Here is a 22,601-nt window from a genome sequence, read left to right as displayed (position 1 = left end):
TTCCCGGACCAGGGCTCAAACCCGTGTCCCCTTCATTGGCAGGCGGATTCTTAACCACTGCACCACCAGGGAAATCCCCTAATTTTGTTTTCTATGTCTGTGAGTCTCTTTCTGTTTTGTGAGTAAACTCATTTGTATCATTTTTTTTTAGATTCCACATGTAAGTGATATCATATGATATTTCTTTCTCTGTCTGACTTACTTCACTTAGTGTGATAATGTCTAGGTCCATCTATATTGCCACAACTGGCATTATTTCATTCTTTTTTAATAGCTGAGTAATATTTCATTGTATATACGTACCACATTTTCTTTACTCATTCATCTGTTGATGGACATTTAGGTTGCTTCCATGTCTTAGCTATGGTGAATAGCGCTGCTATGAACATTGGGGTGCGTGTATCTTTTCGAATTAGAGTTTTCTCCAGATATATGGCATGTGTATTCTTTCTTTTTTTTAAAAATAAATTTATTTGATTTTGGCTGCATTGGGTCTTTGTTGCTGCACGCAGGCTTTCTCTAGTTGCGGCAAGCAGGGGCTACTCTTCATTGTGGTGCGCGGGCTTCTCATTATGGTGGCTTCTCTTGTTGTGGAGCACGGGCTCTAGGAGTGCAGGCTTCAGTAGTTGTGGTGCATGGGCTTAGTTGCTCTGCGGCATGTGAGATCTTCCCGGACCAGGGCTCGAACCCGTGTCCCCTGCATTGGCAGGCGGCTTCTTAACCACTGCGCCACCAGGGAAGTCCCGGCATGTGTATTCTTAAAAAGCACCCCAGGGAACTCTGAGTATCCTTTCCACCCACACAGTTCAGAGCCTCAGGGTGTAATACAGATGCTCAAGATCATAGGGAATCCAAGTTCTTTTGCAGCAGGAACACATTTTCCAAATCCCAAATGTGTCATTCAGTCAAAATAAAGGAGCAAAAGGCACCATGAAGGAGCCGTGAAGGAACAGGAAAGAACGGAGAACAAGCCAGACTCGTGGATTTGAGATGCTCAACACAGATCTTTGACCCCCGCCCCTCCAACCCGCCCAGCCTATCTCGTGCTGGGTACCAGCCTGGCAAAGCCTAGACACTAAGACATGTTGCTGAATTCAGTGAATTCAGTGAGTGAATGTGTGTTTATAATCTTCACGTGGTTGTCTCCATCAGGATGTCCCAGAAGCACCTTAAACTCAATGTGACCCAACTTGATCCTTTTATCGAGATTCTGCTCAACCTTGTGCTTCCATTTCTGTATTGGTTAGTGCAATCCGGTCATGAAACCAGAGCCCTGATGGCTTCCAGTCTTTATACTACTTGACTGCTCAGTAGCCACTCATTCACTTCCTTTTTAAACTTCCTTGTTTCCTGAGACATCATTCTCTCCTGATTTTCCTTCTACCATTCTGACTGCTCTTCCCTCTGCCAGTCCAGTTCTACAGGGCCAGGGCCCTCGGTCCTTATCCTATTTTATAAACTCCATCAGTGATCCCATCCGTAGGCACAGCTTCTAGCTCCATCCAGGTCCTAACAGCTTTCTGATCTTTAACTTCAGCCTGATCTCTACAGTTGTGGATCCACCCACCTCCCAGACCTCTCCACTTGACCAACATCTCAAATCAAACATACCCAAAAAGGAGTCTCCCTTCCCCAGCCCCCAGCTCAATGAATAGAACCAGCCAGAGGTCTGCGTGCATCCTTCGCACTTCAATCTTTTTCACTATCCATATCCAACCAATTCCCAAATCCCATTTTTGCCTCCAAAATGTCTTCTGGATCCAACAAAATTCTCCTTCCTCACTGTCCTAATCTAAGCTGTCTTGATTTCTTCCTGGACTCTATAGGAAGTCTCCTAGTTTGTCTATCTACAGTCTCTTTGCCCTGATACAATATGTTCCTTACACTAAAAATTCAGAGCTATTAAAAAAAATAAACTCACAAATCTGCTCAGGTCACTTCCCTTCTGAACTTTTCAGTGTCTCACCACGAATCATGGATTAGACAAAATGCACCATATCAATCCAGACATGCACATAAATGACATATATCTGTATGAATGGGATGAAAATAGGGAAACACACAAAATGCTCTATATACAGATGAAGGAGTGGATCATGTAAATAGGTGGGGAATGATATCTTAACAGTGAGTCCCAGTGCTCTGAGCAGGTAGAGAACTGTCTCTGGGTAAGTGATTGGGGCAGAAAGTGGGACACTTATGCCCTGAGTTTTCGGTGGGGTCAGGGCATCAGAGAGGCCCTGGGAGTTGGCCATGCCATTCTGTAGGTCAAAGACGAGGAGTCAGGGCACAGGAGGAGACTGGTGCTGTGGGGGGAGCCCACTATTGTTTGGAAAAAAGACTTTTGAGGAACCGGCAAGTCTAAATTAGATTTTCAGCTACTAGGTGATATGCTATATGCCCCTGCTCCCCGACTTCTCCTCCACTCCCAGCCTCTGCCAACTCCTGCTGCCCATCAACCCTTCAGTGAGGTCTACTACAGGGCTGGTTGATCTCTTAGTTGTTGCTGTTGTTTTAAGTGCAAATGGTGAAAGGGTTAAACTTCCCTTCTGGATTGATGCAATACAAAACAGAGGCTGCAATAAGGACACAAAACCGTTGATCTCCATAAGTACAAATTCACAGGCTTTTGGGAAAGTCTTTGGGCTTTAAGGGAAATAGAATTAGGGGTTTGAAGCAGTGTAGATTTGAACCTAGATTTTTCGTGGCATGGATCCTACTCTTACCTCCAACCATCTGGGCTACACTAGGATTCTCCTGGGCTGGGGAGGGATCAGGAACCATCAGAGAGGATGTGACTTTTGAACTGAGCCTTCTTAAAGGATGGGTAGGAGTTTTCAAAGTCAGAGGGAAGCATTCCAGAGGACTGAATATAATGTGGGAAAATGCAGAGTTGAGAAAGTTCCTAGTTTTAATGGTTTGTGACCCACAGAGGGTAGATGGGGCCCTACCAGGAGCTATGGTCCAGAATTATCCACCGTTACAGCCCAGCTCTGACGATGCCTGGAACAGACTTTCCAACCACATTTAGATCTGTCTTTTTAGCATTAGCCAGGATGCCCATTTCCCCCTGCAATCAAAGACAGAGTGGAGGCCAGGGGAACAGGATCCTAACTGCTTCAAGTCAAGGCTGGGTGACTTACTCCTTTGTCATTAGACAGTTCAATGATCAATGGGCACCAAGCTGACAACTGGCCAAGTGGCATCAGCAGAGCTGTTGTACCACAGACAGTCAAAATTTCAACAGACCAGGGTCACTAGGAAGAATTGCTACTGGGCACAGAGAAGACAATAACAGTGTCATTTAAAGACAAAGAAGAACCTCTCTTCTGCCAGACTGAGGACAGCAACTCATTCATCACCAGGATGGTTCTACAAAGACCCAAATTACAAACAGGGTGGAAGCACTGATTCATAGAGTCTGTTTTCGGTGGTAGAGCATTCATGACACATGGTCTGCATTTATCAGGGCAAAGAATACTTGTCCAGCCTTTTCCTTTTAAAGATGAAAATCTTTTTCTGACTTCCCATTGGTTTGTCATGAAATGAATGGAATAGCAGGGAAGAATAAATCAGAAATGACAGTCTTGAAAGTGCAAATTATTGTCATTACTGGGAAGAAAGAAAGGGCATGTTGAAGACAGAAGTGAAATGGGAAACACCACCACCACTGCCGGCAAATAGTCCTTTCATCTTCAATTAAGTAATTACCACATTGTTCAGTGAATGAGGACAGCAATTACATGACTTTTCATCCTGTCACCTTGACACCTAGCACCTCATGGTTGGGGCATATCCTGGCCCTGGGCCAGCACTGCCCCTTGTCATTTGATATACACAGTACATGGAAGAGAAGGCAGCTCTCACAGTCTGAGGCCCTCAGGCCCCCAGTCCTGTCTCTCCCTGAACAAGTACAAAGCTGAGAACTCCGTGAACTTGGTGGCACTGTCTGGGAGGTGCCAAAGGCATACTCCCCAGATTTTCTATGATGACAGCAGAGGACAGACTCTCCTGGAGTCATGGAAGATCTTACGAGTTGACAGGAGTGTGGGGGGTGTTTGGTACACTTTTCCTGCTCAGGTAGACTTCCCAGAGGCTCTTAGGTTGCTGGGTCTGTAAACTGCTGTGCCTGCCTGGCTGGCTCGCTCTGGGCCCTATGATACAAAGGAAGGCAAGGCTGGATAGAGGAGGGGGCTGTTACCTGGTCCACCTGGCTCACAGCCTGGCTCACCTGGCTCTACAAGCAGAGATTTAACTTTATCCACTTCAAAGAGCCATATGGAAACTTTATTGGAAATCCCCACTCCTCAAGGCTGCCCACTGGGTTGTTTCCAGGCAACAATAACTTGATGTCTCTCAGAAGTTCAGTTAGGATAGCTGGGTAGTAAGTAGACATTTCCTCCCTGGGCTGGGGAGGAGAGCAAGGGAAACAGGCAACACTGACAGAAAGCTTTTCCCTAAAGGGATGGAGCAACACTCATTTCAGGGCTCAACCAATAGATTGGGTCTCTCTGGATAACCTCCTCACCTCTGCCCTTCTCGCAGCTGCCCTTTAAGCACTGGGTTTGATCTTGAGAGTTAGCATTGTCCCTGACAGGGGTAACGGTGGGGACTAGCTGGAGGGGGAATTTGAGTCATCAGAAGTTTACTAGGTTTTCTAACTAGTAGGTGGTCTTTAAACTTTTTGGGCCACACATCCCACCAGTAAAAACTGTTTGACAATGCACCCCCAAAATATGCATATTCATTTATAAATTACTTACATGTACTTTCATCTATCCATATATTTAATATTGGTAAATCTTACTTCCAGATAAAAAATAAGTATAAGTAAAAGGACTAATTGTTCTTTCACATGACCTCAGTGGACCATCTTCTGTACGCCTTGTGTAGTCTGTACCCCACTTTGGAAACTGCTCTTCTAACCTTTGAGTTACCCAAGCTCTGGCTTTTCATAGGCAAAGGATGAAGGAGAGAGATCCACACAGAGAAAAAATGGTTCTTGGCTGAGCACGTGGGTTTTGTTCAAAGAAGTCAGTGAAACAAGTGAGCATCTCAACGTCTTCCCTGCCTTATCAGTGATGGCAGGAAGGAGTGATGGCACCCAAGAACTCTGTGTTAACTCTTGGACAGCTTAGAGACAGTGTTTTAAGAGACTCGCTAAACTAAGCCAAAGTTATTGGTGTCTCACTGGGGCCTGCAGGTCGTGAGTATCTGTGGATACAGGGGCTTGTGCTTTTGGATTCTGGGCAGCAGGTGCCTGGACCGTTCACTGCCACCTGGGGTTGTTCCACTGTCTTTAGAAAAGGGGGGAGGGTGAAGTAGAGGTTTGGGAGAGCCTTTTGCTTCTCCATCTTGGTGTTGAGATCCCTCCTATACACTTTAGTGTTGGGAGGATGCTCACCCCCAACCCCAGGATGGGCATGAGGGTGCCTGTTGGGCACCATCTTCAGTTGAGTCGCTTGGGCATGGTAACCATAGTCTAAAGCTAGGACCACTGTGGCAAGCCTAGGTGAACCAAATTTCTTTCAAGCACCTGCTCTGTGCCAGGCTCTGCATGGGATGAACAGAGCCCACTTCCTCAAGAAGCTTTCAGGTCAATGCAGTCGAAAGATAATCAAACACGTACATGAAGTGCAGGGGATATCTTAGTTTGGGGTTTCCCCAAAGGAGATTCTGTGTTGAGTAGTTCATTTGGGAGGTGACCCCCAGAGTACATGCTGAGGGAGGGAGAATGTGAGAGAATGAAGGGAGAAAAATCACAAAAGAAGCACTAATGAACAGGTTGCTGTGGTGGGTACCTGGACCTCAATTCTGCAGGGGACGCTCTGAGGGACTCTATCGAACCGTGCTATTCAAAGTATGACCAGCACATCAGCATCATCTGGAAGCTTGTTAGAAATGCAGCATCATGGGCCCCACCAGGCCTGCTGAATCAGAATTTGCACATTAAAGTTTGAGAAGCACTGCCTTTAATCTTTCATCTTTATCAAACATGATAACTTTGATATAAAACATATATTTCTATATTTGAGGACTTGATTCTACCCAACTGGATCCTTCTGAATAACTTCTTTGAAGTTTCCAACATTTGAAGTGGATATTAAAGTTTTCCAGTCCCTTGAAAGCTCTTTAAAATGCAACTCCATTTACCTGCACTTTATCATAATTATAACTCAATCGCAGAGACAGAAGGCTCACGCAACCAACTGTTCTGTAAAATGCAAATTTTGTATGGGAAATACTTCCCCTGGGAGAAAATAGAGTGGCTGTCATTTGGAAAGTTATTTTTAAAGGAACGCACCAAATGCCTCCTGTACTTTAAAGTTTTGTCAAAAATTTCAATGAATACAGGACCCTTTGTGAAAGATCAACACACACACACACACACACACACACACACACACACACACACGCAGAAAGAGAGAGAGAGAGAGAGAGAGAGAGAGAGAGAGAGAAAGAGAGAGATGCTTCCAAAAAATGTAACAGAAGTTTCATATATCATGGAAGGTCCAAAGCAAGTAGCTCAATAGTTGCTTATACATCTTTTATATTGGCAAGTGATCTTACTTTTTTTTTTTTTTTTTTTTTGCGTACGCGGGCCTCTCACTGTTGTGGCCTCTCCCGTTGCGGAGCGCAGGCTCAGCGGCCGTGGCTCACGGGCCCAGCCGCTCCGCGGCATGTGGGATCTTCTCGGACCGAGGCATGAACCCGTGTCCCCTGCATCGGCAGGAGGACTCTCAACCACTGCGTCACCAGGGAAGCCCATGATTTTACTTTTGATATTCACTCATCTTCATTTCATCACTAACACAAAGATTAATTTAAGGTTATAAAACTAATTTTTCACGTAGCGTATCAGTTAGCTATTACTGCATAATAAACCACTCCCAAACTCAGTGTTTTAAAAGAACAATGATTTATTCTTGCTCTCATGCCTACAGGTTGGCTGGGGTGGCTTTGATGATCTCTGCTGGGCTCAGCTCAGCTTGGCTGTAGGTTGGATCTGAGTCTGTTCCTTGGACCAGTGGGCTGCCTGTGGCTTGTGCTCATAGTGAACGGCAAATATAAGTGGACAAACCCAACTCCATAAATATATTTCAAGCCCCTTATGTAGCTCTTTTTCTAACATCTCATTAACCAAAGCAAGTTACATGGTCAGATCCAAACCAAGGGTTGGATAATGCTATGGTCTGAATGTTTGTGTCCCCTCAAAATTCATGCTTTGAAACCTAAGCCCTAAAATGATGATATTAGGAGGCAAGGCCTTTGGGAGGTGATTAGGTCAGGAGGGCTCCACCCTCATGACTGGGATTAGTGCACTTTTAAAAGAGGCTCCAGAGAGATCCCTTGCCATGTGGCGACACAGTGAGAAGTCTGCAACAGGCTTCCACCACAACCTGACCGTGCTGGCACTCTGATCTTGGACTCCCAGCCTCCGGAACAGTGAGAAATAAATTTTTGTGGTTTATAAACTTCCCAGTCTTTGGTATTTTGTAATAGCAGCCAGAAGACAGAGAAGTGTGCTCCACCAACCATGAGGCAAGTCACATGGCCAAGCCCAACGTCAGTGGGGTGAGGTAGTGCACTCCTCCCAGAGTTAGGGGGTTAAGGGAGTGAATATTTGCAGCACAATAATCTCTTCTACTATGAGTACAAAAATTGAGGCACAGCATTCTGCAAAATAAATCATGGTGCTTATATTCGAATGATTTTATTTCAAGAGAAAAAGGAGGAAACCAGTATTGAGGACCCATAGTTATCAAGCATTCTGCTGAGAGTTTTCTCATGTGTTACCTCAATGAACGTTTTAACAACACCATGAGGACTATGTTTTAACCCCATTTTACAGATGAGGTGATAAGCCACAGAGCTGGTGTGTGGAATATCAAAGAGTAGAGCCTAGTGTTTCCTGGCAGCCTTCAAATGCTGTGAATATTGGGTCACATTTTTTTTTTTTTGTCATGGCAAATCAAGCACCTATTTCTTAGGGGAAAATACTGTCTTTACTCTGTTCCTATTTACCCCAGAAACAAGAAGAGCTGTAAACTCTCTATGAGTGTAGCTGCCCATCACTCTTGACACTCAAATTGTTGACCCAAACCAGTTCTCTTGAATACTCGGAGTGTTGATGCAGATTGGCTGCTCAATACAAGCTTTTTGGGCTTCTGGGTTAGGGAGGCTGAATGCTCGGGTAACTGGAGTGTGGCTGGACCCTCTTGGCTGTCTTCCATGTCTTGCTGTCCTATGGGAATACGGTCTGGGGGTTGGGTGGGTAGAGAAGTCAGGAATTCTTGGTCCAGAAATGTTGCCTGAAGAGGATCTCAGAGGGTCTCCTTGTGTTGTTCTCCCAGCCAACCCCATCTGAAATGCCCCATCAACCTAAGTGTTAGCTTGTTTGTTATGAATGTTTAGCAAACGTTATTGTGCCAGGCACATTAATGGTAGTGTAGACAAAGGTAAACTGAGGACGGGGATGACTGGATTTATCCCATGATCTGTGTTTTTGCAGGGGATTCTGATGCCCACTCAAGCTTGAGTATTACTGCATTAGCCTATCAGGCAGAGGAGGCTCTTGGCTTCTTCTCCTTCTCCTCCTTCTCCTTCTTCTCCTTCTCCTTCTTCTTCTTCTCCTTTTCCTTCTCCTTCTTCTCCTTTTCCTTCTTCTCTTTCTCCTTCTTCTTCTTCTTCATCTTCTTCGTCCTCCTCCTCTTCCTCCCCCTCCTCCCCTTCTTCCCCTTCTTTCCCTTCTTCTCCTCCTTCTTCCTCTTCTTCTTTTTTTAAACTATAGTTGACTTGCAATATTGTGTTACTTTCAGGTGTACAGCTTCAGATTCTTTTCCATTATAGGTTTTTACAAGATCTTGAATATAGTTCCCTGTTTTATACAGTAAATCCTTGTTCTTTATTGATTTTATATATAGTGGTGTGTATCTGTTAATCCCAAACTCCTAATTTATCCCTCCCCACTTTCCCCTTCAGGAACCATAAGTTTGTTTTCTATGTCTGTGAGTCTGTTTCTGTTTTGTAAGTAAGTTAATTTATATCATTGTTTTAGGTTCCATATATAAGTAATACCTTATGATATTTGTCTTTCTGTCTGACTTCACTTAGTATGATAATCTCTAGGTCCGTCCGTGTTGCTGCTCTTGGCTTCTATTCATATTTTTACTCTCTCATTCATTTCAGCTTAGTAGTTGGTTCCTAGTCCCATTTGGGGATGTCAGGGGCCAGTGTCTGGGCATACCAGCCTCAGAGGACCAACAACTGCCTCTGAGCCTGTGCAAGACTCTGGGAGAGTCACTGCCTTGCTTGCCACTCAGCTACGCGGTCCCTGCAGAGGTGGGCAGGGGCTTTTCCACTGATGTCCAGGCTTCCCTCCAGGGTCTCACCCAGGGTTCTCAAACTTGGCACCACTGACATTTTGAGTTGGATAACTCTTTGCTGTGGGGGGCTGTCCTGCTCACTGTAGAATGTTTAACAGCATCCCTGGCCGCTATCCACTATATGCATGCCCTGCCCCCACCAAGTTGCAACAATGTCCCCTGAGGCACAAAATCACACTGCCCCTCCTCTCTGCTTTGAGAACTGCTAGTGTTACCTGAGTGACCACTCAGTGGAGGTGGCCCTGGGAAATTCTGTTCTCAGTAGAACAAGCAATGGAGAGGTGAGTGGTGTAACCGGAAGGAACATGGGGTGTGGGGTAACCATGGCTTTGAATCTTGGCCCCTCCAATGACAACCTCTTCTTCACTCCCACTCTTCTCTAACCAAAAACAAAAACAAAAAAAATAAAAACACACACACCCACAGACATTATTTCCGTAAATGACTTTTACTTCTTTATCATTTCTCTTGACAGTAATTCTTGGCAATGTGCATATAACATGAAGGCAAGCATACTTTCAGAAGTCATCAAAGATATGGTCCTATTGGCCTCATTTTCTCAAACCATTAAAATATTTTCATTTATAAAAATTAATCTAAATATAAATATTGACACTGAAGATCAAAGTCACTTGATGACAAAATAATTCATCTGGAACTATAACATATGCTTATGGATTTTAATAGTAAATTAAATCTTTGCACTTATTTGGCACAAGGAAACCTTTATAAAAATTCAAATGCCATAGAGCAGGCTTCTTCTTCTTTTTGTTTTTTTGCAAGGCTTACACAGTACACATTTTTGTCAAAGAAAACTGAGTATTTTAACACTGTAACACAACAATAGTTGCTTTTCATGCCTCTTAAAGAAAACGCTCTATTTGGAACTCAGATCTTTTTGTTGTGTTTTTAAATTTTGTATTTGTTTGCTTTTAATAACACCAACAGAACAAAAAACCAAAGATTTACTTTATTTCGAAGGAGTCATTTCTGTTGGATAACACATACACAGCATCAGCAAGGAGTATTACCAGAAGATAGGTAGACCCCCATCAGGAATGGATCATAACACACATTTCAGCAGCAAGTCAGGTCTGGAAATGTGCACAGCAGCAAAAGATTGTAGAAGTGGAAAACAACACAGAATGAGGCTTTGTCAGGCATTCGAGTTATAATTAGCTTAAAGGTATGACTTTGGCAAATTAATCACTCTGGCCCTCAGTCTCCAAATCTGAAAAGTGGGGATACCTACTGAATAGGGTTGCTATTAGGATTAAAATGAGAATAATATTGCTTCCTTCAGCGCAGTCACTTAATATACGTCAGTCATGCTATTCCCTTGCCTCCCATGTTTTGCCTTCTTCCTCAGATTCAGAATTTATCAGGAGCAAATTTTTAAAACGTTGGTAATGCTCAATTAATTGAGTGAAATTCCAGTTCCATTTGCTTTTATAAATACACTGTAAATAGTCATGCATGTGCTACCACACACGTGGAGTTAGTGTCAGCTCTTGCGTCTGTTGAATTCAATTTGTCCTTGCTTTATTCAGACATGCAAGTTTTCTCAGGTCTTAACCATTTTTATCTTTAAGGTCATTTTACTACTTCTGCTGAATATTTATTGGGAAATAAATTTTGGAGGACGGCGTTTCCTTGTGTGGCTGTATCCTGCAATAATCCAGTTACCTAAACCTCATTTAGATGCATCAGTGCTAAACCACACCTTATTGATTCTAGACAGAGTGCTAAAGTTAAGCCAGTGGTGGGCTTTTGCAAGCCCCTCCCCCCTTCAGAACGAGGAAACTCTCAGCGAGTCCAAGGAAGAACCCTGAATTCTCGATGAGACATTGTTTCAGATGGACATGGGCCTGCATGGGTGAGTCAGAGCTTTCGGTCCTGTGGCTTGTGACTGCAAAGCAATGGGAGGAACTGGTGGTGTGGTGGGCTAGGAGCCAGCAGGAAGGAGGTGGCTGGAGGGACACCTTGAGAGTTGAGGGCTCCCCAAGTTAGACAGCCCCTAGTGCTCACTACAGGGGTTTTCACTTTTCTCCTTAGCATTTGTAGGACAAAGATGCTTGTGAGAGATTAATAAGAACTGATGAGTTAAATGTTAATACCCTTCCCTCCACTATCCCCCGACCCCAACAATATATTTTGGGATAAATTGTTGACATGTAATACTAGTTGATTCAAAGGGATTAAAAAAGGAAAAAAAAAAAAAGGTCTTAAAGACAACACGCAGTAGCAAAGCGAACAGGGAAAAGATGCATCTTTTGAACTGGAGCTCTACTGTTGGAAGCCAGCGTCTTGGTTTTCTGTCTTGGATTCTCCTGGGAGCCTAAGGCAGAGAGTAGGCAAGACCTTGATGCTGAAGTCTGGGTCTGCTTTCTGGCTGAGGTATCAGGACAGCCCTGTGCAGGGGTACACTGTGGCCTCGCCACGCCCTCTCCTCAGGTGGAAATCCGTACAGTATTCGATGGCTGTTGGGTCAAGGCACTGTCGTGTACGGCCGGAGGCAGTGGGTCACTGGCAGTGGAGTTCCATGGTGCTAATACCTCACAGCAGACTCCAGGGTGGGCTCCTGAGGGGAGAAAATGAGCAGATGCAATCAGCCACTTGGTGAAAGTGAGGAGAGGCCATTAACAACAACGTCTGCTGCTTTTTTTTATGTTGTAAAAGGTATTCATGCCCATTGACCAGTGAAATATTTCACAGTATTCAAAAAGTGATGCATTTCTTACATGTACTTCTTAATCCATCTGAAATTCATTTTGGTGTATGGAATAAGGCAAATTGATCCCCTTCCCACTGCATCCCGTTGGCTAATTTCCCAAGCAGAGTTTTTAAAAAAAATAATCTATACCTCCTCTACTGGTTCCTAATGCTTAAAAAGTCATATAACACATTTTCATATGTGCCTGTACCTATTTCTGAGCTTTCTATTCTATTTCATTAATCATCAGTTTCTGTACAACTTTTAATTGGTTTTAAAATCTGGCAGGAAAATCACTTTAATTTTGCAAAATGCTCTTGTCTATTCTTTCTGATTTATTCTTACATGAACTTTAGTTCCAAGAAAATCCCACTGAGAATTTTATGAGAATTGCATTAAACTATAAATTAATTTGGAAAGAAATGAACTGTTGGTCGGATTTATTAATCAGTTTCTCAATATTAAAGGTATTGGTGGATTCCTGTAAAATTTACCTGGTAATTTATTATTTAATGTACTGCTGCATTTAGTTTGCTAATTTTTATTTAGCATGCCTCATCTCTCTGAAGAAGTACTATTGGTGTGTGGTTTGTATGCGTCTGTTTGTGCCTGTGTGTGTAAGATGTGTACATACTTACCAGCCCTGTCAGCCCTTTAGCTGTTGGGGTTTTAACAGCTTTACAACTTGAATCTTTTAGTTTTGAAATTTTTTAATCCTCTGGAATATTTCATATTGCATGAGAATTAGCTCATAAAAATTAATCAGCAAAACCTTTTGGCCAGAGAAGCTTTTTTGAAGTTTTAATAAATTTTAAAATTTTATTTAAGTCAGTTTTTACTGATATTCTGATTTGATCCTGATTTTACTAGAACTAAGACTTTAAAATTTATTAGCATAGATTTACATCACATTGTATATTTAAATAAAAAATTCGCATCTCTTATTTTTTTATTTCTTGGGTTTTTTTTCTTGAATTGGATAACAAAAATTTCTCTATCTTTCCAAAGAATAAGCTCTTAGATTTATGATCATTTCTATAGCTTTTTGGTTTTAATTAGTTTATGCATTTATCTTTGATGTCTGAGATTCAAAGTCTAGTTCACTTGTTTTGCTTCTTCCTTCTTTAATAATGAAGAAAAGATTTAATACTGTGAATTTGACTCAGTGTGGTTCTGTATGTATCCCATTTGTTTTGATATATGTAATGTCTTCATTTTGTAATGCTCTGTGGATTAGCTTTTTTCTTTAATCCAATAGTTACTTGGAAATATGTGTGAGATGTGCACGTTGTGTGTGTGTATGTGTATACCTGTGTATGTGGGTGCACATGCTTTAAAACTTCTGAGTAGCGTTTCTGACTATTTTAACTTTTGTTCTAATTTTCTAGATTTGCTTTATCCAATATGGTAGACACTAGCCACAAGTGGCTGTTTACATTTAGATTAATTTTTTTTAAATTTATTTATATTTTATTTTTGGCTGCATTGGGTCTTCGTTGCTGCACGCAGGCTTTCTCTAGTTGTGGTGAGCAGGGGCTACTCTTTGTTGGGATGCACAGGCTTCTTATTGTGGTGGCTTCTCTTATTGTGGAGCATGGGCTCTAGGCGCATGGGCTTCAGTAGTTGTGGTACACGGCTCAGTAGTTGTAGCTCGTGGGCTCTAGAGCACAGGCTCAGTAGTTGTGGCTCACGGGCTTAGTTGCCCCGCAGCATGTGGGATCTTCCCAGACTAGGGCTCGAACCCGTGTCCCCTGCATTGGCAGGCAGATTCTTAACCACTGCGCTACCAGGGAAGCCCTAGATTAATTAAAATTAAATAAAATTTAAAAATCAGTTCCTCCAAGGCAGTAGCCACATTTCAAGAGCTCAGTAGCCACTTCTGGCTGGTGGCTACCATATTGGGCACTGCAGATATAGAACATTTCCATTATTTCATAAGGTGGATTCTTTACCAATGGACCATCAGGGAAGTCCCTCTTAATTAAAGCTTAATAATTACACTATTCAAATTATCTAATTTGTATTTATTTCTGGTGTACTGGGCTTCCAAGGGCTGATAAGGGAATTTTAAAGTCACCAGCCATGGCACATTAGATTGCGTTGCTCTATTGTTTTGCCAATTCAAGAAAGTCTCATGATTTACCTACTTTATTTTATCAGTATCTAAAACATCCTCCCTCCCTGTTTCTACTGTGTGCTTCTTGCCTTGAATTCTACTTTGTTTGAAAGTAGTATTCTTGCCTTTTCTTTTTTGTTTGCATTTATTTAGCATAGAATGTTGTCTATTCTTTCATTTTTACCCTCTCAGTGTTATTTAAAGTTAATTTATTTAAGAAATAATTTATTGAGGTGAAATTTACAAAACATAAAATTAACCATTTAAAAATGAACAATTCAGTGGCATTTAGTACATTCACAATGTTGCACAACCACCGCCTCTATCAAGTTTCAAAACATACCATCACTCTAAAGTAAAACCTCTTACCCATTAAGCATTTCTTCCTATTCTCCCTCCCCAGAGTCCCTGGCAACCACTGATCTATGTTCCACATCTATGGAAGGTAATTTATTTATTATTTTATTTTTTAAGAGAGGGGTATCTGGAGCTTTATCCTTTAAAATTTTTTTATTTTTAAAATTTTTGTTGACGTAGAGTTGATTTACTATGTTGTGTTAGTTTCAGGTGTACAGCAAAGTGATTCAGATACATACACACACACACACACACACACACACACACACACACACACACACACACATATATATATTCTTTTTCAGATTCTTTTCCCTTATAGATTGTTAACACAATATTGAGTATAGTTCCCTGTGCTATACAGTAGGTCTTTGTTGGTTATCTATTTTATATATATTAGTTAATCCCAAACTCCTAATTTATCCCTCCCCCCCACCCTCCACTTTCCCTTAAGGTAATTTATTTTTAACTATCTTATTTATAACAGACTCCTTCCCTGGCCCTAGTGGTCTGCCCTTTTAGTGTTATAATGCTTCTTTTTAGCTCTTTGAAGTAACAGCCAGGAGCCAGGTAATTGGACTTTGAAAGGTCAGGGGTAACGGCTGGCCAATGAAGCAAAGGCAGTGGGCAGCACTGTTGCCATATGGTACCTAAGAGATGCAGTAACTTGTAATTCAAAAGGGCATGCCCACCATTATGCCATTATCTGGTGCTTCTGTGCTCGTGACACAGGGACATGAGGGGGAGGAATGGGAAGGGAGTGACAGGTGATGCGTAAAAGGCAACAGAATAAGTTTTGCCTTTCGTTGCTTCAATCTTGTCACCCAGCCATTGTCTGCCCCCTCTGCATAACTGGTATCACTGAGGCAGTTTAGCTGGGTCTTCACCTCCCATATAAGCAGCATCAAGCATTTGCAAAATTCTGAAGCATATGTTGGTGTTAGGGTAATAATCCCTTAGCCCTCTTATATGATCTCCAGGTTTATGCAAGTTATCCACTGTCCCTTCCTTTGCCGCATTTTTGGGCAGCTGCTGACATTTTTTCTGAAACACAAGTAATTAATGGCTTAGAAGAAATTTAAGGAAGAGTGAATATGAATCAAAAACAGAATAAAAACTCTTATACCTCAATCAGACCGTATATTTCTGTCTACATATTTTTATTTCTCTTATATTAAATCTGGTTCATACAAGGAGCTGGAGATATAATTGACAGGATGTATCCACATACCCAAGAGGTTAGCAATGTAAGGACCCCCACCACCCAACCAACAGACCATGAGACCATGCAGGAAGGATGCTTCTTGGGGCTCTGACTGGGGACCTACAGAAAGAAGGGCTACAGAATGGAGGTGCCATCAACAGTGACAGTAATTGGCATTAAGATAGATATGACTTACTATCAAATCCTTGGTAGTGCTTTTCCTTTCTTTAGTCCTGTTTGTTGAGGAGTCTTGGAGAATGAAGTTGCGGTTAAATGTTTTAATGGTGGTCGCTGAAGATGCCTCAGTTTTTTCAGCTAAAAGGAAATACATGGGAATAAGTATTATCCAGAAGTTGGACTGATGGTTAAGGAAGAAAGACCAGGTGTCCAGATTACCCAGATTTTTGTTCTAGACTGGCATCTCATTCTGGTCCATAGGTCTGACTGTGGAAACTTTTTGTTCTGTTTATTTATTGGTGGACCAAATAAATCAAGGCATCATTGGTGGCTTTCTAGGCAAAGGTAGCTTGGAGATAGTCCAATACAGTCTACAAACTCTTATTTGCAATTCTGAAATATAAAAGGCTCTAAAAACAGCAAATCTTTACAACTTTGGAGTCAAAATTGCCTGATGGCAAAACCTGACTTAAACTGATAAGTGGCCATTTCAAGTCCTTGTCCCTCTCATGGAGCATGAACGTTGTCACGCTTTGCTGCAGGGATATTAATGTGTTTATCAGACACTACTCCAGATGCCATGAGAGCGGGCTGTCATGAAATACACAGTACATGTACCATATTACCTTTCTAAAGTCCAAATAATTCTGAAACATACATTGACCCAAGGGTTTCAAGTAAGGGATCGTGGATCTGTAATATATTTTAACTGTTTAGGGCTCTGGGGAATATAAAGTAGGCACTGAGTAAACATTTGTTGAACAATGAATGGTGGAACCAGGACTCAAATATATATCTTCTGACTTTCTACTCTTCTAATTTGCAGGTCTAAATTTCTAGTTTGGCATCATCATTCTGTGGCTTCTGAATCTAGGGAAATTGTTGGAAATGTCCAGTAGATAAGGGTGATAAGGACTGGCATTGCTGGAATCCCTCTAGGTTGGGCTCTTTGTTACATGCTTTTGGTGTCCTTCCCACATCTCCCTGACAGTCACCATTCCAGCCCACTCTGACAGCATCCTACTACAGGCATCTCCAGTCTCTCTTGGCCCATGAATGATGGGGTGGGTCAGAAGTACCAGGGAGTTAATGCCCCCACCAGAAATAACCTTCAAGCAAAGACGAGAGTTGAAATATCTCATCTTCCTATTCTTTGAGATGGAAACTCTGAGGTGCAGTTGATACCGTCTCCCAGAAGTCCTCAGCAGGGGTTAGCCTCATTTGCCCAAAGCAGCAAACTACGAATTAAAGTACATTATATTGGCTTAATTTCCTTCCCTGAATCTTTTCTTTCTTCCCTTATCAGTGTTTCTTGGAATTACCTCCCAAATCACATCTTTGTCCCAGGGTGTGCCTCTTGGAGGAATTCAAGTCAAGACAGACTCTCCACAAGGGCAATTCTGGGTGAGAACACCCCATTAGATCTGGTCCTCAAACTCAGGTCTCTGAGTTACTCTGAGTGAGTGAGTCAGGCTTAATGCTTTGGTGGCTCTGTGGTTTGGTTTAAGCATACCTTTCACCGGTGGAGCAGGGAGTTTCCTCCTCTGCTGCCTTGATGTGTCTATGGTTTGTACCTATAAACAGAACACAGGAATCAGTACACCTTCGCAAAGCTGGAGATGTTTTATCTTCTACATTTTCCAGGTCGTGCAATATTCCAGCAGAGGGAGTGAGGGACAAACGCACCTGGTTCCTTTGCTTCTGATCTCGTTTTCTTGTGAGGCGCCCACAGGGTGCTATGTTTAATCCTGCAATGGTCAGGGCTGAAATCCGGCTCTCAATATCAGAAATCTTAATGCAACAGAAAGGCAGAATCAGTAGGGAGAAAGCCCAGGAGGGGGAGAATCTTTGTTAAAAGTATTATGACTCTATAAAGAACAAATCTGCTTTGATATATGCTCATTCATTCATTCACTCCTTCAGCTTCCACCAAGCACTTCTCTATTTCGTACTGTAGTGAGAAAATAAACCACAGGCCTTTCTTTGTAAATTTAATTTTCCAGTTGTTAGCTCTAGAGCATGTCACCCCTGTCAGAGGTCCCCTACGGATAAACGGAAGCCCAGGGCACGATGGGCATGATGGCCCGGGGCCATCTGGCTCAGCATAGGGGTGGGGGTGGGGGTGAGGGAAGGCTTCCCAGGGAGACAACACGATGTGAGCTTTGAAAAGCAATTATGATTTATAGGTCCTGCTTCCTTCTTCTGTGACTCCCTGAATCCAAAACCACAGCACCAGGTCTTAGGAGGGAAGCCCAGCAGCCCCTGGTTCAAGTCCATTTCCTCTATTAAGAGGCCAAGTGGCCTTGAGAAACTCCCTCCTCTCTCTGGGCATCAGTTTCCTTTACTATAACATCAGTAGGTCAGAAGGAACTCATATTTTTTTCCAACAATGTCTTAAGGTAGATATAGAGAACAAGAGCCCACTCAGCACCCGGAAAGAACCCCGGTCCATCCATGTCCCCAGGGGTGAAGAAAACACGGTCCCTCCTCTTAGGAAAGGGCATTACTATGTGCCGTTGCCATGCTGAGTGCTTTAAACACATGAACTCACTCATGCTTCATTCATAATCCTGTGACATGGGTACCATTCTCTTGGTTTTACAGATGGGGAAACTGTGGCTTACAGGGATGAGTGACACACCCAACATCTCACAGCAGAGCTCAGCATTAATGCTACTGCTCGTGATCTTGCCACGTTGCCCCCTTCTCAGAGGCCTTGCCAAGGCCTGGCATGGGGGACACTGGAGGAGGCTGGGATCACAGCCATCCTGCTGAGATGGCACAGCCTGAGTGTTGCTGGGGAATCAGACAGGAAACCTGAAAGTGGGCCCTGCTGCCAATGTGTGTGCCTCCGCCCTGACATCTCCATTGCCTCCCCTGTCCCTAAGCTATTTTGCGCTGCACAAGACGAATTCTAATTCTGCTGCCATTTACTGAGGGCTTCTTTGGACAAAGCCCATTGGGATAGCTGCTATAGGAAGCGCAGAGAGAAGGTCTGAAAGGTCAGCAAATATGGGAGATACTTCCCCTATCCCGGAGGAGCGGCAGTCTTACTCAGATAAGGAGGAGGAGGCAGATAAAGGCCAAGACTGTGGCAGCTGGTGAAAGAATCCAAGCTGCCCAGCAGCCCCCAGAAGGGGCCACTGTGCAACCCCTGTCCCTTCCTAGCCCCCAGATGCCTTCCTATTCTCATTCCTCAAATTTCATACTGAGAACGGTGTTCCTTTGGTTTATAGACCAATAAATTGCATAAACTTTTATCAGTCATTTGTAACTGATGTAGGTTAGATGCCCACATTCTTTCCTGGAAGCAGTTTTGATGGAGGGCTTTGCTCAGAGGGCCCTGGGAGACAGGTCAGTGGGAGAGCAAGTTGCTGACCTCCTGATTTGCTGACTGCCAGGCTCTAGAATAAGGAGGGTTAATTTTCCCAGTTTTAGTCCACAGGGCAAAGGATGCAGAAAGAGGAAAGGAGACTGCCGAGGGCTGATTTTGCCTACATTTTGTTTATCTATCTCTCTATCTATCCGTCCATCCATCTATCACGTTGTATCTGTGTTCCATTAATTCCTAAGGCTGCATATCCAGTGACCCTTACACTTGCTAGAAGGGGATGACCAATTCTGCTCTGGGTTTCCTGGGAGCCAAAGCAAAAAGGTCATTTTACGACTCTGTGTCCACAAGATAAAGACCAAGTACTCAGAAGAATAGCTTTTCTTGATATTTAGAGTTAAGAGAGACCTTCCCCAGGAATGCCCACAGAGATGACCCTTCAGGACGCAGTGGACAGCATCCTTAGCACGCTGCCCGTGTATCATCCGCAGTTGGCTTCAGCACCAGGCAATCCTGTCAGATTAGGTCAGATTCTAGGGTTGCTTTCACCTTGGAGTCCCAAAGGTTAACTCCAAGGTGAAAGCAACCCTAGAATCTGACCTAATCTAAGAACACAATTCGGGGACCCTCCTACCATCCTGCAGGATACCCTCTGTGACATCTTCTGTGAGACTCTGCTTTGGACAAGAACAGATAACAAGGAATTAATCTTCCTTCTCTGGCAGCAACTGTAGGACAAGGAGAGTCTCCACGCTAATAAAGGTTCCCACATTGAAAAGAGCCGTAAAGATGATGGCAAGGTTGACAACCTCCCATGCAAAGTAAGGACTCTTATGCAAGTGGATATATACCTGAGGGCAGGACAAGCACATTTTTCAGGAAACCACACAGCACAGACTGGTGAAGAATTTGGGCTCTGAGGCCAGAAAGACTTAGGTTTAAAATCCTGGCTTCATCACTTTTTAGCTATTTGACTTCGGTTTAACCATTCTGAGCCTCCTTTTCTCCAGATATAAAAAGGGAAGAATAACAATAGCCACCTCATGGGGATGCTGAAAGGATTAAATACAATAATGAGTTCAAGGGTTAAGCCCAACTCCTGGCCCACAGTAAGACTCACTGAATATTAGGTATTATTAATGATATTATTATAATGTTTAACAACGAATGATAAATTAATAGGCACATTCAAACACATGGAAAATGGACATTTTGGACTCCAGGATTTTCTGCCATAAAACATGGCTCCAGTAATTTAAGCCTAGAAAAATTTGGAAACATGAATAACTAATTATCCAATAAAACCCTCCCAAACACCCATAAACAATATTACTTCCTGCTAAACCATTCAAGAAGTATTTGCTGCAAAATATACCCCCAGAAAACAAATGATTTGATTCTATTTCATATAACATTAACTATAAATTGATTAAATGTTGAGTGGCATTTGTGGGAAATGATTTTTGAGGAGAGTTGCTCTTCAGCCATGCTTGCTGGTAATAAACAGTCAACAGGGCCATCTGTGATGAGACCATTCCTGGGCCATTCCTAGCACAGAACTGGTTCCCACCCATTCTCAAGAGTGCTGAATAATATGAGCAGCTGTTGTGATTTTTGATTCTTTAAGATAAAAATATTTATTTAAAAAATAATCATCAGACTTCCCTGGTGGTGCAGTGGTTAGGAATCTGCCTGCCAATGCAGGGGACCCAGGTTTAAGCCCTGGTCCGGGAAGATCCCACATGCCGCGGAGCAACTAAGCCTGTGTGCCACAACTACTGAGCCTGTGCTCTAGAGCCCACGAGCCACAACTACTGAGCCTGTGCACCACAACTACTGAAGCCCACGTGCCTAGAGCCCATACTCCGTGACAAGAGAAGCCACCTCAATGAGAAGCCCACGTACCGCAACAAAGAGTAGCCCCTCGCTGCAACTAGAGGAAGCCCGCGCATAGCAACAAAGGCCCAACACAGCCAAAAATAAATAAATAAACTTATAAAAAAAATTATTTCCCAAAACTGTCATCTTCTCTATCCAGAGATGGTTTCAATTGATCCCCATTCTCCAGAGGATGCAGTTTTAAGATGCAGGGTCTACAGAAATAGCAGTGAACCAGGGGTCTACACTGAGCTTATGCTGCAGAGACCAGCATTTCTCGTGGGTCCCTGAGTATGTATATGTCCATGGACCCCAGTTTGAGAATCAGTTACTTAGTCCACAGTCCATTTTGATCCAGAGTCAGAGGCCAAGAGAATATCCATGAAAACTGCAAACAAGCATCTTCAGAAAGTTATAGATAATATAGTAATTAGTTCTAAAACAGCCATATCTAAATCATGAAAAATATTGGTCTAAGAAATCTACACTTCGTTTTTCATTTATTTATTCATCTCATTTTTATTGAGGCCCAAACCTGTGTGAGGTGTTATGCTAGGCACTGGAGTTATTGTGTTAAGCTAGATAGCTAGAGTCCTGTCCTCAAGGAGCTTTTTCTATCATGGGGAAACCTGGCATTAAATAGGTAATCAACAGTGTGATGGGACTTCCCTGGTGGCGCAGTGGATAAGACTCCACGCTCCCAATGCAGGGGCCCGGGGTTCGATCCCTGGTCGGGGAACTAGATCGCACATGCATGCTGCAACTGAGAGTTCGCATGCCATAACTAAGAAGCCCACCTGCGGCAAGTAAGACGTAGCACAACCAAATAAATTTTTTTTTAAAAAAACAGTGTGATAAAGGTTAGGGAAGGGTGGTCTTGGGATGGAATGGGAACCTCTATAGCAAGGGTCAGAGAATTTGTCAAAGAGGAAAATGGCATAGGTTTTAAAGAGATATATTATCAAGGTCATAATTTGGGGAGAGGAAGCCTGCACTTTAAAAAAGGAGGCTTTGGTGGAATCCACCTGGAAGGACCATGCCCACGAAAAGTCTGCTGGAGGTAGCAGGAACTGATAGATATAAAGGCTTTGAAATGATTCTTTTGTAAGATGGGGTGCTCTCTCCTTTTGCCCGGTAGTTCTCCATCTAGGCAGAGAGGAGAGTTCTTACCTGGATCTCAGCATGGTGGACCCGGGCTGCTGCCGTGGCTACTTGGTCCTCCAGATCTGCCAGTTCAGTCTCATCAGTGCCACTGTGGATGCAGCGGGCAGCATCCTCTAGCTCACTCAGCTGGCCTTCAAGTCCATACACGGTACCTGCCGCCAGGTACACCTATAGAGGAGGCATGGCCTTTGAGCTCAGGTCTGTGGACCCAGGACTGGTGGGGCCCCTTCAGGGGATGCCATAATTCAGGGGAGTGAGAGAGAACTAGACTCAAC

At 43.1% G+C, this 22,601-nt stretch overlaps 1 protein-coding gene across 1 annotated transcript in view; it reads right to left on the bottom strand.

Moving 5' to 3' along the window:
• Positions 1-9,825: 9,825 nt before the first annotated feature.
• The window catches only part of MYRIP (myosin VIIA and Rab interacting protein), a 173,304-nt gene continuing 160,528 nt past the window's right edge, over positions 9,826-22,601 (bottom strand). The window contains exons 12-16 of the mRNA XM_024754099.1: positions 22,333-22,494; positions 17,640-17,744; positions 17,467-17,527; positions 15,973-16,091; positions 9,826-11,967 (exon numbers count right to left, since the gene is read on the bottom strand). Of these exons, the coding sequence (XP_024609867.1) occupies positions 11,935-11,967; positions 15,973-16,091; positions 17,467-17,527; positions 17,640-17,744; positions 22,333-22,494 (480 nt within the window). The 3' untranslated portion in view covers positions 9,826-11,934. The remainder of the gene's footprint in view (positions 11,968-15,972; positions 16,092-17,466; positions 17,528-17,639; positions 17,745-22,332; positions 22,495-22,601) is intronic.

Source organism: Neophocaena asiaeorientalis, unplaced genomic scaffold (assembly GCF_003031525.2).
Source record: "Neophocaena asiaeorientalis asiaeorientalis breed wild unplaced genomic scaffold, Neophocaena_asiaeorientalis_V1.1 scaffold121, whole genome shotgun sequence".
Classification (NCBI taxonomy): domain Eukaryota; kingdom Metazoa; phylum Chordata; class Mammalia; order Artiodactyla; family Phocoenidae; genus Neophocaena; species Neophocaena asiaeorientalis.
This window is presented reverse-complemented; position numbering and strand designations above follow the sequence as displayed.